The sequence below is a fragment of the Apostichopus japonicus genome, chromosome 5 (assembly GCF_037975245.1).
Source record: "Apostichopus japonicus isolate 1M-3 chromosome 5, ASM3797524v1, whole genome shotgun sequence".
Taxonomy (NCBI): domain Eukaryota; kingdom Metazoa; phylum Echinodermata; class Holothuroidea; order Aspidochirotida; family Stichopodidae; genus Apostichopus; species Apostichopus japonicus.
Window position 1 is genome coordinate 15,042,853 of NC_092565.1, and position 17,787 is coordinate 15,060,639.

Here is a 17,787-nt window from a genome sequence, read left to right on the forward strand (position 1 = left end):
ATGAGTTCATCGCATATTCCATTGGTTACACAAAAATTCGTTTACATGTACCGATAATGTTAAAATAAAGTTAAAAAAATCACCTTGCCCTTTGTTTTGGTAGTTCCAATTGTTCAAGCTATAATTGTTGTATACCATTATAAAGTAAATTTGAAATACGTTAATGCAAATTAATTTTTAGATGTTACAGAAACAATCCCACGTGTATACAAGTATAATGCTAACGAAAAATGTCAAAATGAAGCGAATTTATATAAATACAAACAGTCAACTGACAAGTTCACAAAACTACTTCGTTTTGGAATTTTGAACGACGTAGTCTACTTACCTTTTGCCTAAAACTATGTACCCTTTATACACTACGTGACTGGCACCTGGCAATATTTTAACAGTATATATAGTTCTCCTCCCCCCCCCCCCCGGAGCAGAGCCCTTTTTTGCTGTGTACTTAGTGGGGTGGAAATCATTGGGTGATAAAACCACTACGTTACACTACAGACCATGGATACATGTGCACCCTAGTGAAGTAATATCTCATCTCAAAATTATAGCCAGAACCGATAAGATAAGATGTAAAAATCCGTCTTCCAAAACGGCGAAACTGGCCGGTTTGGCCAATTCTTTCTTTGTTTTGCCACAGTTTGTGCTTAAAATATCTTTAAACGTCCGACTTTCAACTAAAAAATGTCAAACAGAAGTGGAACAAGCTCTACATCTGTGGTATACATGATATTTTTTTTACATACAAAATGAGGTTTATTTTACCAGCCCACGAGACCTTCCCTTTATTTTTTGGCACAATGATTTGCATAGAGCATGTGGAGTGGGTGGGGGGGGGGTAAGGAATAACCTTACCAATTGCTCAAAATCAGAATGAACAAAAAGGATATACATATATATATATATATATCTTACAGTTGGATACCGACAATGGATTTGTGATGTAGTCCAAACTTTTGAGGATATGAACTCCCCTCCGCGACTTGCGAATTCTTAAGACTCGGGCCGGAACACCGTACATTGGCTAAACAACATCGCCTCTACCATTATAGTACCGTTCTCCATATACTTCCCTTATGCCAAATGTCTTTTCCCTATCACCCGTCACCCGATCTCTTCATTCTTCGTAGGGAAGACATCTCAGACGAATAACGATATCACCCATACATACCCATACCTATACATACCCATACCTATACCTACCCATACCCATACATACCCATACCCAGACATATTCCATGCATATTCAAGTCCACCCATCACATTACATAACCTTTCTGAAATGAGCGAACAGTTAGCTTATTGGAGGTATATGTATCTGGACACATGTAAATAAAATAAAGTGCTTGCGTTGCTCCTATTTACGAAAGCACTGGATCAGCAAGATAATTTTCAGTTTCAAATGACATAACAACACTTGAGCCTGTCTGTCGTTTCGTACGAATCGCCTTTGAATTTCCTGCTATCTCGCTTTTATAAGGAAGTTAGCGTAGCACTCTGTACTGACATTGGCACTGTGCTCACAAAATGCCAAATTCTCGCAGTGTGTTATTGAATTGCACGACAGCTCACATGTACCATACAGTGTACAAAACACAGACATTTTCTGTGGTACAAAAACACACCTAGACGTACACTCAGTTCGAACGATTGCTAGTTATAGTAGTTGTAGTGTTACTTGATCGTTGGCCTGCAGAGGATTGATTGGCGGATTAAAATGTGGTTCCTATTTCTTTTGACATGGGTTGCTACCATCGTGCAAGTTTGCTTCGTCACCCTAGCACTTGGTAATTCTTAAATGTTCATTAATTGTGGCAAGTGATGCAAAATAAGGACACGATTTTCGTGGAACTACACCCAACGTTATTGTAGATACAAAATTTTGTAGCCTAAGTTAGTGTCATAATCATATCATTATCACTCTACAACGTATTGTTTGCAGACTGTAAATACCAGAATATTGAAAGTCAAGCAGTACCACCAACAGAAAACAATGCAACAATTGCTAGTCTGTAACTTAAATACATCATTTTCGTGTTAATGCAAGTATTAATCATGTAATATAAATTTGCCTATCTAGTAAAAGGCTACACTATAGGCGTAGTACACGCCACAGTAGCAAGATATTTGTATCTAACCATTGTTGACATCAATGACACATTTCAGTGAATCAATGCCATTCTGCATTTTGGCTGTGGTTGGTTAAAAATGTATATATTTTCAGATTTTCTTGGTAGAATTTTTATGGACAAGAAAAAATGTATGTAGACTATATTTCTAAAAGTAAAAGGTAGGCTTACGTCATGAACCAGTATTTACTGTACGAAGTCACTTTACCCTGTTATATTGGAGATGCTTTCCCATTTGGTATATTAAGTCTCATTCAGAGATATAAGAAGAGAATATAAAAAAAAAAATAACTCTTTTGTTAAAAGTTTGTATGAGCAAATGGATTCTGCCTAATATAGTCCAACATTTCATATCCCTAAAGTTATGTTAAAGGTTCTTATTCGACCTTACCTATAAAATGCAATGTCATTCATATTTATTTTTTGTGTTTCACAGCTGCTGGTCTCTATTATCTGGCTGAACTAGTGGAAGAGTACACAGTTATATCTGGGAGGATCATAAAATGGTTGCATCTGGTATGTTGGGAACATTTTTTTTTTTTTTAGAGGTCATTCCTACACTGTTTAAGCAATGTAAATAATCACACATATTTGATTTCCCATATATCTGAGAGATCGTTGTCGTTATCTGTTTAATTCAAAACACACAACTTAGTGGTCCACAGTGTTGTATTATATTGTGTCACTTGCAAACCTTACCTTACCAACTGACCATGTTATTTTGGTGGAGTAAAGTACCCGACCTTCCTTTTAACAGTATAACATATTGCCACCAGATTGTGACCAACCCAATGCAAAATACAGCTTTAAGCAAGGTGATACACCCTGTATTATTTTTGACAAAGAATTTGAAACCTAAAGAAATAAAGAAACGTTCTTCTTGACCAACCCAAAGTTTTGAATTATACATTTTGGTTTAGTTTGCTAGAAACATTAGATAGTTATTAAGATTCACAGTGGTCAGTCTCAGAAACTGCAGTGCATATTCGTAATTCTATTATCCTTCAAGGAATGAAACTATTCTTGAAATACCTTTTTTCTTAGAGACAAACTAGAATACTCTCAATAAATGATTACCAAATTCTCACAAATATGGAAATTATTACAGTAAAGTAACTTTTCTTGCATTGATTTGGATCAAATATCCAAAATTTGAAAATGGGGGTGATAAAAGCAAAAAGAAACAGTGTGCCAAAGTTGTCCAGGATTAAATATTGTTTTATTTAACTAAAGTCAGATCTATCTGAATCTTGATGAGTGATTGTTGTTTTTGTAACTTTTATTGCAATAAATGCAATTTCATAATTATTGTTTGTGAAATGAATGACCTCTTATAACATCTGACTTTCTTTCTTTTTATGGCGCCACAAGTTTCACTCATGCGGAAAGAATATTTTGCAAATCATCATAGTGATGGTGAGGTGTCTGTGATATGTTGCTCAAATATAGTCTCATCAATCTGTGATGACTATTTGCCGTATTTTTATTATTATAGATGGTAGCGGTTGTCTACGTCGGCTTAATCATTTTTGAAGACTTTTACTATTCGGTGACAGTGTTAGGCCTTGTGTCCGTCGGCATCTACTCTCTAATGCTGAAAGACTTCCCGTTTATTGAAATCTCATCACCAGTATTTATTACCAGTTGTGGTAAGTATTAAAGTCTTTTTATACAGAAGAACCAGTTGCCTGTAGAATCTATGACTAATAATAAGCCAAGTTCTGCTTGTAGTAACATACTACAGTATCACCTGAAAATCCAAGTATGGAAACATGCTCTGCTCAGAAACATTAGTATGTATAATTTACCAAAAGAAAAGAAAAAAAGAAGTAGGAATGGAAAGATCTACATTACTTAGCACTACTTGTGAAAGTTCTTGGTAAGACAGGTTTATGGTAAGAGTTCTCATGGTTGAAGTCATCTTCAACGAAATGCAACAAAAACAAACGTTCCAGATAATTTACATCTTCGAGAGTAGGTCATTGCGATTTAAAGATTTGTCAGTAACAAGACAGCGGTTTAAAGGTGATCAAATGATGCTGGAAAGAGGTAAACCAACACACTTGTTACCTTTCTAAAAGATTTGACTTTTAGTAGTAATCTTAAAATTAGATTGATAAGTACAGTACCAGTTGCAGTTATGAAATGTCACTGATAGTTTATATTTCCAGTGCCTTGAAATGTTTTAACCTATTCATCGTCTCTTTGCCTCCCCAGTTTTGGTATTTGTTAATCACTACTTTGCTTTCCGATATTTCTCCACTGTTTGGCATCCCTTTTCAGAGGTAAGCATTAATTAAGCTTATTTAAATTGTTCAGTTCAAGTTTGGATATATTGTATTGAAAGAATAGCATACCACGACTAGTCGAAAAATTTAAAGAATACGAAGCAAGGGGAATTGTAAACATAAGAATTGTTGTCAATGCGAGTGACCAGAAGAAACTGTTAGCAAACTGCTTATGTACTGCAAAAGCCTGTGTAGGTTAATATGTAAAAGTTAGAGGTCCTGACATTTCAATCCTAGCAGGATCTTCTACAGAGGCTACCTGTAATGTAAACAACTAAGGACACATTAAAAGACACAGATGGACAAACTGGAAAAATGAGCAATGAATAGAGCAAAGATAATCACAACAAAGGAGAGGTAAGATGAAGGATAGAGTGGCGAGAGGATTAACCTCTGTTGAGATTAACTCTGAGGAGTGTAAGAATAAGAGTTAATTGGCAATGCGGGTGAGAAGGGAGGGAAGGGGATTAGGCATGACAACCTGTGAATGTGGATAGAAAAGATGAGAGAGCTGTAGGAGAGCTGTAGTGTTGAGTTGTAGCTGGGATGGGAAGGACAGACAGGAATAGAAAATGGAGGGGGGGGGGGCTGGTATCTAGGGAACTCTTTTCCAGCTTTGTGTGATTTTGATAAACACTTGTAAGACAATTTGGCTGCTTTTATATTCCACAAATTCTTGGAAATAATTTGATGTTTTTTTGAGGTTAGAAGGTATTGAGGTAATATCTTTATTTGGGCAAATCTAGTGATCCATTTTATGATGGTACTAAGTACAGTTATCTGTAATTAAAGGCAGAATAAGACTTGCTGGTTTATTTAATTAATTAAAATAGACATCAAAATGCCATTACCATGGATTAGTGCAATATTAAGCCTGGATATACTGCCCTTTCATAGCAGTGGTACCTAAATCTAACTTGATTTTAATTGGCATATAAAAATTTGGGCTGTGGTAGTTATTGAAATTGTCTGCTGAGGATTACTACTACCCAATTGTGCCATTTGGACAAAAGAATAAAAGTGAACAGAATACTGTTATCTTTCTTAAAATTTGACTTTCATATTGGTTTCATTTATGCATACCGCCCTCTCATTTCTACATTCAAAACAACTTCCTATTTTTTCCTGGTTTTTTTGGGAGGGTTGTTTATACATTCTTCTTTTCTTTATAGGTTCTTGCTTTTTTCACCGTTTGTTTGTGGTTGGTTCCATTTGCATTCTTTGTATCACTATCAGCCAATGACAATGTTTTACCAACCTTACAGACGCCAGCAGGAACCAGTAAGTATGACCAGACTCTATAATAACATAGTAATCATCTTGTGTACCGGTAAAAAAAAGAATTTAGGCCTCTGTGCACTTGTCAAACCTATGAAGGTCAACCAAGGTTGGCAAGTTTTTTCTATTTTTATTTTAATAAATGAAGAAATATCAAATTTATTCAATGCAGATAATATTGTACATTTGAATAATATTGTTTTTGTTGGCATGCCAAATGGGTAAAACACTTAATGTTCTTTTCTATATAAGTACATGTAAAGTTCTCATCCTTAGGGAGTACAAAGTACTTAAAGATGAGTATGAGAACATGGATTTTAGCATCCGAGTACTAGTTGAGATTTAGCGAGTTAAAGTTTGTAATACAAGTGCGAGAAGAAGTACTCTCAAAAGTATGACTCACATATAGATTGATTTTGATGTACTGTTAAAGTGCTAAACACAGGTACTTTAGCACTTCAAACATATCAGCTGCTTTGTATTTCAGTACTAAAATGATTCCTCATATTCCACTTCCCTCCAGATTCAGTCTAGGAACTAGTTTAATGAGTATGCCATATGAATATCATGTCATATGAGGTATCATTGATAGAGTAGGCCTACTGTAAGTGTTACGAAATGATAAGCCTAAGCTATGCTAAATGTTAAAGTCGGTATTAATACTTTACAGTAACTTCAAATACCCAAAATATAAAACATTTGTCATAAAATTGATACAGTATCCTAACAATACACATGGTGCTGATGTATTGTTGTGAGAGATGTTACATTGTAAGCAACACAGTTGGTGCATTTGGTGGCACTAGTTTTTTTTACAGATACTGTATTTATTGTCAGTGAGGTTGATTGAACCATTCCATGTTCAATGATTGGGTTTACAAAGTTAACCTTTTTTTAACTAAAATATTTCATTTAGGTTTAAAAGTAAAAACAAAATTTAAATCAAAGATAATTTGAAAAACAAAATGTGATTTAAATCATTGATATAAATCAACCAACCATGCTGTCCAGGACTTTTTATTTTTACCTCAGATCATAGTTCCACACCCAGTTTCCTTGGCAAATTTTGTAATGCATTCCAATTATAAGTATAATTTTTTTTTTGGTTTTTGTTTTTGAGGTCACAGTCCTGTATGTCCCCCTTGATTTTTGAATCACTCCTAAGGAGGTGACCTAATGGTCTGCATGCTAGGATTATAGAATATCTTGAAACCAGTGAAATAGAAGAAATGAAGAATATTGACTTTAGTTGTACTATGACTTATCAACATTAAAATTTGTTAGTATTTCTACTAAGAGAATAGTTGAGTAAATCTTTCCTGAGGAAGTGAATGTATGGAAAATTTTACAAATATGATTGCAAGTGTCAACATGTTAGCAGAGACTTACAACACACTCTCTCTCAACACACTTGTTTTCTGTAGCGTGTGGTTTCGATATGTAATTATTCACTTGGGGATTGGCATTGATAACTTACACGGACATTTGCAGTTCTGGGAACAACTTGAACTTTTGATTTTCAGTGTATATCAGCATGTCCGATAGGTGTGACCTTTATAGTGGAACATTTACAGGATGTGAACAAAATAATAAACAATTAAGTTTAAGTGCCAACCTCAGATTACCTGCCAGTGATTCCAATGTCTGAGTGAAAAGTTAACTCTACATCTAAAGGATGGTTGCTCAATCTTCTCCGTTATCCATAAAACATACCTACAGTAGGATGCATTGTGTGTCAACAAGCTATGGGACTGATCTTTTCCCTTGTACCACGGTAAAAATGTACATCTCAAGCTGTCGGGCTGATCGTTCCCTTGTACCACGGTAAAAAATATACATCTCAAGCTGTCGGGCTGATCATTGCCCTTTTACCACGATAAAAATATACATCTCAAGCAGTCAGGCTGATCGTTTTCCTTCTACCATGGAAAACATGTAAACCACAAGCTGTCGGGTTGATCATTTCCTTGTACCATGGTAAAAATATACATCTCAAGCTGTCGGGCTGATCATTTCCTTGTACCACGGTATAAATATATATCTCAAGCTGTCGGGCTGATCATTGCCCTTTTACCACGATAAAAATATACATCTCAAGCAGTCGGGCTGATCGTTTTCCTTCTACCATGGTAAACATGTACACCACAAGCTGTCGGGTTGATCATTTCCTTGTACCACGGTTAAACATGTACATATCAAGCTGTCGGGCTGATCATTTCCTTGTACCACGGTATAAATATACATATCAAGCTGTCGGGCTGATCATTTCCTTGTACCACGGTATAAATATACATATCAAGCTGTCGGGCTGATCATTTTTCTTGTACCACGGTAAAAATATACATCTCTAAGGTTTCATTCTGAGTTCTCTCATTTAGTTTTTTGTTAATTTCTACAAAGATATTGCTAAATTGTTCTTGCTGAATTAAAAAGGGCTATTCCAGTGGTAGACAGTGTGTGACACTTATATAGAAAAGAATAACATTCCATGCTATTATCTTAAAAATCCCATCTTAGTATCATGTTCGTGATTGAAATATGGTTGATTGAAGTTTGATTGGCCTAACCCTTGATTCTTCCAGGGATTGGATCACAGTGGAAGATCTTCTTGGGCTTTGTTCACACTTAAGAACTCACCCGTACTTCAAGTTCGCAAGGGCGATTAATTCCCTTAGTGTGAACGCTCGCCCACTCGTACTTCAAGTCCGCGTGCGTTCTTAAGAATAATCCTCCTTTCGGGGTTTCTTCAATCCCTCTTGCGTTTTTTAATAAATGTAATGTGAATGCTCGCGGACATATGGTGACTTGAGATTTCCGGTTAAGTGATAATATCCGCTCTATCCAGTTTAAATTTGGCAGGTCTTTTGGAATGCGTATTTGGCCTAGGGCACAGTGTACAGATCAGTGAGGCATACCTACGTTGTGTTTGTTTGTTCAAGTATCAGAGCGTTGCCTTTCTTAACAGACACAACCTAACGATGTACGTGAACCCATTTCATTTTCCTTTGCTTGTGAGACTAGAACAAACTGAAAGACAGTCCACTTAAATCTAATAAACTATAATGCATTGAACCCCAAACTCACAGGTTTTTGAAGAGGCCAAAACCGTTAATTTTATGTTTATTTCAGAACGGATGATTTTGGAATCGGTTGCAACGGCAGTTACTATAAGGCGAAAACCATTTCGTAAGGCCTAGCCTATAATGAAGTTACATTAGCCTATGCATAGACCTTACACGGTCTTTAGGCCTTCAATGTTGGATTAGCCTCAATAGGACATCAGCAGTAAAACATGGGTTAACGTGTAATGACATATAGTGGTACGGACTGTTTTGAAATTTGAATACAGTATACTGTTTATGTTCAATGGTTGAACGTTCCGGCGCAGTGGTGAACGGAGTAGTACGTACCAAATTAGTACAACATTGGCAACGGCACACCACAGGGAAATGTAAACAGCTGATATTACCTTTTCACCCCTGCGCAGTATATTAATCTCGCAAGCGGACTTAATACGAAACTCACTCGTTCTTAAATGTGAACCAGTCATGTTCTTTAATTGATAATCCTCGACTTAGTATCAATAATTTGCCCTTGCGTTCTTAAATGTGAACAAGGCCTTGATTCAACCTTGAAAACTGATACATTTGGTATGTCTACGTAGCTGAGAAGGTTCAGTATATTTAGAATTGTGTCCTTTTCATTTCAGTTTGCCTTTGAAGATGATCCTGCTAGTATCCAAACATCAGGTCTTAAACTTGTACACTTAGAATTTTGTCAAAATACTACAGTGCTGTAGTAATAAAAATTTTCTCCATGAAATTACTGATTTAAGTATCATACAGAAGAACAAACACCAAGAGTGATCAACAAAAGTCTGGTTTAACCTGTATTTGAGGTCTTTCCCGCCTCAAAGCAAGAAAGAGTCGAAGGGAAAAAAAAACCTCAAATTATATTTATTAAATCTTTCCAAATCATAGAAACATATTAAAACTTACCTTAAATGATTGAAGATGTATAAGAATTTAGGTTATAGTTTCAGTTCAAAGCAGGCGTGGTCATTAAAATGAAGTCGTTGAGAGAATTGTTCCCTTACTGTTACCCAGCATTATAAACGTAGCTAACCATTACATAACAGTAATGACACGCAAAGTACAGCAGCTAATCACATAACAGGTTAAAATGTGTGGTGCAAACATATTACCTTCCATGTCTAAGCAATTTGCCAGTGATATATTTAATGCAGTTTCTATGTTAGTGGTGTATCCTACAGATGAATGTGTATCCTAGTAAATTTAAAAAAAAAAAAAAATTGCAAATGTGAAAAGTTTACTATGTGCAATTTATAGCATGGTTCTTCGATTGCAACACACTGCTACTGACGACATGACAAAGCTAACAGGAATTAATCAGGCAGTTATTTTGTACTATTCTTAAATGACAACGAATGTGAGAGAAGCCCGCAAGGGCTTATGGATTACAACTTTCACGTCCGGTACGTGGCTTCCTACTCAACAATTTAACTCAAATTTGGAATCTTTTCAAATTCAGAAAGTTATTTAAGATGGGGAAAACCGTAGATTTCTGTCGGATGGAAACCCACCTTACTATGACCCGGCCGGGATCGAACCCCAAGCCTCCTGATTGCTAAGTCTCATTGCTGCAAATGCTATCGCCTTTATCCACCTGGCTACAGCACCGGTTTTTTTATGTGCAGTATTTGTATTAAATGATGTGCAAATGAAATCACACATGTTTGGATAAAGGCATCTGACATACAGTTATTTCTTTGAGTTAAATTTGCACAATTTCAGTTCATATGTACACTATGCTAACTATCAAAGATGACACAAGATCTAACCAAGTTATTTCCTTCTGGCCTCGTAAGTATCCGTTACAGAAAAACCAGTATAGCTATTTTTTTGAATTTTTGAATTTACTCTTGACTGGCCACTAAATTTTCAAATCAATGGACACAGCAATACTGTAGGTGGATAGGCAGAAGTTTTTTGTGCGTTTTCGATGAGGAGTCAGTTTTTGGCTCTTTTGACACTTTTCCATCAAATATCCCATTTGTAACTGATACAAAATTGTTACCCAATGATGGATTACATCTGTCTTGAAATGAAACGTACCATATTGAGTTCATATCGAATCCTACATGTATATTGAATTAATATATATCTTGAATATAATGAAACCTATCATATATATCCATTGAATTAGTTGGAAATTCATAGGAAGAGTTGTTTTTAAAAGTATAGATAGACTTGCATGACGATTGCTGTATATTTCCTGGAAGTCACGTCGATTAAGTTGACCCCTGATGTTTGTCAGTATGGGAGCAACATTTAATCAAGTTGTCCCTAAATGTTTACTACAGGAGTAACATACATTTAATTCATACATCTTAAAGAAACATGAATCATGGTAACTGCTTAGAAAGTAACATTATTTCATTCAGTGCCATATATATAAGATGTAAATAATGGATGCTGATTATACAGTCAATATTAGTACCAAATGAATGGTCATTATGTTGATCCATTTCACTGCTGTGAATTCTCTAATAATATCTCTCCTCCGGTCATTGTAAATTTTGTAAACTAGTAAATTTATGTTCCATGAATGATTCTGGCCTAATACTGCTTATTATAGCCCTTGTGTCCTTGCCTTCATATTAAGTATGCATAATAAAGAAGCAAGGCTGTGTTCCTGATGTTTCCATAATATCATATTTTCCTGCTCTATGATAGTGGGGCACACGTCCAACCCGACCATATAGGCCTAAGCAGTCGTGTTAAAACATATCAGATACACTGTTTGTGTTTGAACAATTTTCCGTATCGCCTGGCCTAGCTAATTCGATCCGCCCTTTATCACTTGATATCCCTTCATAATTTCACATTCGGTTTTGCCTGTGTGTACTGTACATTCCTCAACTGAGCATCGTGATCCTTAAGAGGCCAGTTAGTTGCACAATTAAGCTTCACAATTGATTTACACTGCATTAGTGTTCAGTTATAATGCTAGATGCAAAATAGGCAATTGCAGAGATTTACCTACAACACAGAAGTGTTAATTCTTTTCTTTTATTTCTAGTATTTTCAAAAGAAGCAAACATCCGTAACTCTTTACGATAACTATGCTATGCGTAAATACTATCATTTATGTGTGCAACTTCCCAATAATTTGGCCTTGTAGGTTGGCGTATTGGCCCTCCTACAGTAAGCTCTGAAATTCTACTACATTGACCCGTGTAATTAATTGATATATTTCAAAAGACACTTCCTGCCACTGAACGGTACTAAAACAACATTGTTAAAACACTTACCGTTTACTGTGGTATTCCTTCTTAGTGATTTTGTTGTACAGTAGCCTGTCAGTGTACAATTCTGTTGCGTGTCACACAGGCAACCTATAGCAGAGTTATATGCACTGCTCACTGTGAAAGTGTTTCCTGTTTTGCGGAAAGCATTGATGGCAGAGACATCTATAACAGGAATTTTCCAAAACATGAAATAGAAACTAGGGTCATTGGTATGTGGTTATTCATTAAAGAGGTTAATAGTTGTTGATTTGAAACCGAAAATTACAAGCTTGAACTTTGATTTGGTTACTTCAGGTGGCAATGTATCAGATCTTTTATGCGTCTGTTCGGTGTAAGCGGGTAAACTACTTCAACACCAAACTATCATAAAAGTCTTTTGTTATTGTTTGGTGTTTTTCTTTTGCAAATCTTCCTCGTTGTCGATATCCCCAAATTCTATTCGTTTAAAACTGATAGGAAAGCACGAGAAAGTACCATAAGAGGTTAGACAACAGCTGATAGGAATTTCTGGTTTCTCAGAACTCTCAATGTGTAATGTCAAAGCGATGAGTCACATTGAGGTTAACATGAACAGCAGCAGGGTATGAAGTATTGTTTTGCCAGTATGAGAAAGGTAGTGTTGAGTGTTGACTCCACAGTTTACAAAATATTGAATCACATATATGTGTAACATCTTATAATAAAGACTGCTGGCCCACTATATTTTTAATGAAATAACAAACGACTGTATCGAATTGTAAAGGTAACTCTCACCCTTAACCTTTATCCCTCATTTGCATATCCGAAATGCTAAGACGATATAGGAATGATGCCCTTTATTTTGGTAACAATAGTTTAATCTTATGTTCTCTGATGCATGTTAGCTGTCGGCGAGCCCTGGCTCGCTTGTATAGAAGGCTGGTTGAGTTGGCCACGAGGTGTTAGATAGTGCGTTTGATTAAATATATGTTACGCACGAATCCAGTGTTGTACATAGTACTTTTGATTAAATATATGTTACGCACGTTTCCAGTGTTGTACATAGTACTTTTTGTATCCTTCCGAACTCTACATTTACCGTAATCGGCCTCGCTTACGTATGAAAAAATAATTTTTTATCATGATTATGTAGGGTGATGTAAGCTCCAAGCATGATTACAAGTTTATTTCTTATAGGAAATGTGAAGAAAGCTTAACTTGTTTACTAAACATATAAGAGTATTTTGGTTCAATGTTGTAACGATACTATCCCTGACACAGAAGGACAGTCTCAATATTTTCAGTAGTCTTCTACTTCACAAGAGGTCAAAGAACATCAGCTTCATCTACTGTAACTACCATTTAAATACTTATATGAGATAACATTTTCAAAACAGACAATTGGATCATTTCAAAAAGTTCTACTTATGTGGCAAGGTAAACAATGGCAGCATCATTATCCTGGTAAAGGTACAAACCTGTGTCCATTTTCATCAGACAATTTTCGCCTTTGGATCATGCAGTAATGACAGTCTATAATAATCATGTATTGGTTGAAGTACTCTAAGAATATTGTTTAATTACAAATAGTGACAGATTCATACCTACGTTAGGGTACTCACTTGTACTCAGTTCCTACTTAGTAAACCATTATGTGACCAACAAAACAGCATTTCTTGGAAGACTGATTAAGACTGATATGAATTTTACTTTACTTCTCCATTTGCACTCAATGTGATGAACTATTGGTGACCAATAATTGGTCGACTGTGGTTCCTTGTATTGTTGGCTGTAGTCACAACTTGCTGTGCCTGCTGTATTGATATGAACAGACTGTCAGTTCTCAATACTAACTGAAATTGTATATTATTTGTTGCAAAAACTTCTGTATGACAATGGTATTCCCCGCATTGCTATTTAAAGTAGCTTGAATCTTATTTACTGAACCATGTCCTTTAATAATGGTTACTTTCGAATGATTCACCGTCACTCAGGGCAAGTCTTCCTGTTACACTGCTTACCACTCAATTCACTATCTTTGTATAGTAGTGGCACAGTAATGTTGCCGGGGAGGGGGCATTTCCCATGCCCCAGTTGGCTGTGGTGTAACAATACTGCCTCTCCTTGATGTACAAATTTCCTTTAAATGGGTAATAATCGGCTAACAAAATGAATAGTATTAACATAATGTGGATTTTTTACTATTTTACCATCATTCTTGGTTTTTTTCCTCCCAGATCCAGATGATGTTGTTTCCAGTTATTTTAATAAGAAGACCAAGAGGAGTAGCCTACTCAGCTTCTTTGATTTCTTTAAGGAGTCTCTGCTCCCGACTCACAGCAATAAAAGATTTTGAACCAATCAACGATGGAAACGTTTTCCTCCAGAGCATCAATCATCAAAGCAAAGATGAAGCGGTGAGAGGCAGTTTCACAAGCTCCGTGAATTTGAAACGTAAAGTCATACTTTTCCATTTATTTTGAGGATTGAACTTTTTGAAGATAGTCACTTTAAGTGAACAAGGTGGAACTCGACTAGGATGAGGCTCTTTCGGTATACCAGTGTGTACTCAATGAAAGGAATCAATTTCACAAGGTATGGCACTGAAAATACACAAAGTTTTGGTGATATGAATCTTAAAATTCATAGATGAACCATTTGGACTACAGTAGTAGCAAATGTAAGGTAACGTTAAGGTTACTGTAAGTGTACAAGAGTACATTGATGTGTGCTTGTTGTCCCAGATAATTTGTTAACTTGCAAGAAATGCATAATGTTCATAAAGGTCTTCCATCTGATTGCTCGATGGATTATCAACAAAAGTCTGAACCCGAAAGCTTTTTTTTTTCAGGCAACAAAGTTAATTTGATATAATAATTGAAGTGAAGTCTTATCCTGCATGAGTCATGAATGAAGGAATTAATATTTTTATGCAATACATATTTAGCAGAAGTGTTAAAAGATGTATATAAACATTGTGTTTCCAGGTACCAGAATCCAACAGAAAAGCTAGAAAGTGTGTAACTTACAAATGTTGTAACCATGTTGGATGTGAGGGGGTTTCATGTGCCTTGGGATGGTACTAATGTACATCAATTGCATGTCATGTTATAGTGTAAAGGCATTGAAGACTCGCCCCAAACCGCGTGCCGCGCCCTGAAAGTCAACTTTCCGTTCTTGCAAGTGAAGTTTTCTTCTTATCGCTACAAAATGCAGACATGAAATGTGATACCTTGTTATCTTTAGCTGGACCTGAGATGTCCATCGCTGCTATGTACAATGTGTTGTGGGTATTGACCGTAGCTGTATGTATTGACTGTACACTAGTGTCTAATTACGGAAAGTAGCAAGCTGTGTGTGTATTTTCTGTGATTGATGGTGGTGTCTAACACCTCTGTTACACCTCATTCGAAACTAGGTCAGATTACCGGCATGAGACCTTTCTTGGTGCGCGAGTCTTCACACCCTTTAAAGGCATAGGGCACCCTCAGTGCACACAGTGCCATCCAATCATTACGGTGTGTTATCAACTTATCAAGTATCCTGGCCACAAGATATGAAAACTACATGGACGTCAAGACCTTTAAAGTAGTTTTTGCAGTTGTCTGATGCAAACAATTTTTTTTCTGTTGATAAAGATTCACATCAGGTATAAAGAAACTGTCTGCATAGTGGCATTATTGGTTGCTATGGTTATGTTGTGGTGATAACAAATTGGTAGCATGTAAGTAGTATAAAGCAACATGAGTCTGACTTCTTCGACCTATAACATTCTTAGTATCTCAATATTTGTACACTAAAACAAATTTCGGTTTCTAACGATTTCAGCTGAAACTATCCTACTGGCTGCTTGAGTACTAGATTAATTTGTGTAGTAACAGTAGCAAACAACTTGTTATTTTAATCTGTTCGGTAAATTTAGGGCAAGCATAATTAAGCAATGTTAGCATAATTAAGCATCATTATGTCTTTTCTTGTTCGTTTATGGCAGGCAAGCACAATTTAACTACTTATTAACGTCCCTCTGCGGTTTTTCTCTTTTCAAGCACATGAGACTTAGATCACTCATATCATGTCAATGTATTATTCTCGAGACAGACATCAATAATTGATTAATAAGAGGACCAAGACACACAGCTAGAGAGATACAGTATGACAACTGAATGTGTCTTGAGTATGTAGTAAGCAAGTACTGACAGTAAACTTAGGTTGGAAGTTATGGCAGAATAAACAAGCATACTCTTGGTACTTCCTCATACTGAATTTTGGTATTCTCGTTATGCTTCAATCTGAAAGTTATTCAAAGGAAACATCGATGTAATCTGTGATGTAAATGTCGTTGCAGTAATAACTATGAGGGGGAATTACATTGGAAATATTTCAGTTGTTACACTACCCATATATACCTAATAAAGCAGTGTGAGTTGGAAATCAAGATTTATTGGTACATACTGCTGTCTCATCTTTAATAACTAGTCTGTACTATGTATATATCAATAGCAGTATTCACCTGCATTAATAAAATATTTACTTTGTGTACCTGCTGTTGGACAAGGGTTTAAGATATAGTAGTATATTTTTTTTCTGTTGAAAAGGTCACTCTGTTGCTTATCTATGTTGAGGGGGAGGGTGGGGGGGGCAGGCAAGGGCAAACACTTTAGAGAAGAGGAATGTGATGAGAGTTGAGCATAAAAGCAATTGTGTATGTATTCTATCTTTCTAGGCTTTACCAACTCCAGCTGGATTTTGTACTACTGATTAATATCAGGATATCTGCGTATCATTCTCTCTTATTTTGTGGTTGAGTTTTTTCATCGGAAATGAAATGTGAATGACAAACATATTCCAATTAGTTCACTTTTGCAAAGTAGGTGACATTGACATTTTTTTTTTTTTAGGGTGTATAACTTTGTGTCTTGTTGGGATGTGTTGCTTTGTCTGTTGTATGTTTATAACCATGATTTATTTTTGTTTTCTTGTTCCTTGTTTGACAATGATGTTAGTGTTGATGAAGAAATGAAGCATTAATCAGTTATGGTGGGCACATTTCTTGCCAAAGTTATAGAAATTGACCAGGTTATATGTGTCTGCAATGGTACACACTAACAATTCATAAAACTGTTTCAGTGTCTAATATGGTGGTTTGTTACTTTCTTTTGTATTAAAAATTTGCTTGAGATGTTTGTTTTTTTAACTCTCACTGACTGATAAAATCAGCGCAATAAACATACCAAGTGTGACTAATTTAATTTGATGTTGCTAGTGCACTTTTTTCTCTTTTCTCATTTTTTCAGCTAGATTAATCCTTAACTTTGCATCTAAGTTTTCAAACCATTAAGACTGATTCCACTCATTTAGTTTCACATTAAATATTAATCAGCAGTTATTTATAAGCGACCACAAAATGTGTGAGAAACCTGCAAGGGCTTATGGATTACAACTAATACACAGCACGGGTATTATGTGTGTTATCAATGCTTTATGATAACCAACAATACAACAAGGTTTCTCTCATCGACATAGCAGCCTTAAAGAACAGATAGAAATGAAATCAATTGAAAAGTTTCTGAACATTTCAAAGCTAACATCCATGTTGGAGCATAGTTTGCTATGCCCCTGTCATAAATGTTTGTTTCTCTCCAATAAAAACAGTTTCATGAATGACCCGTGCTTCTGATTTTCCATTACTGTGGTAAAGAAAAAGCAGTGAGATATTACAATGGGAAAGATATTAATGTATAATTAAATACAAAGAGTCTGGAACTTGTAGCTTGAAAAGGAATTTATTAACTTCAAAAGCCCT

General features: G+C 35.8%; 2 protein-coding genes across 3 annotated transcripts in view; one reads left to right on the forward strand and one right to left on the reverse strand.

Annotated features, from left to right (window-relative positions):
* Positions 1 to 17,787, reverse strand: part of LOC139967792 (uncharacterized) — a 52,407-nt gene that overhangs the window by 15,809 nt on the left and 18,811 nt on the right. The window contains exon 2 of one of the 2 annotated variants that reach the window (XM_071971883.1): positions 12,030 to 12,188. The exons of the other annotated variant lie outside the window; for it this stretch is intronic. The gene's annotated coding sequence lies outside the window, so the exon portion shown is untranslated. The remainder of the gene's footprint in view (positions 1 to 12,029; positions 12,189 to 17,787) is intronic. 2 annotated transcript variants of the gene reach the window in all.
* On the forward strand, positions 1,282 to 17,233 carry LOC139967797 (protein TEX261-like). The gene is made up of 6 exons (XM_071971890.1): positions 1,282 to 1,787; positions 2,566 to 2,645; positions 3,625 to 3,778; positions 4,347 to 4,414; positions 5,590 to 5,698; positions 14,222 to 17,233. Exons 1-6 carry the CDS (start codon positions 1,718 to 1,720, stop codon positions 14,338 to 14,340), a joined length of 600 nt encoding a protein of 199 aa, XP_071827991.1. The 5' UTR covers positions 1,282 to 1,717; the 3' UTR covers positions 14,341 to 17,233.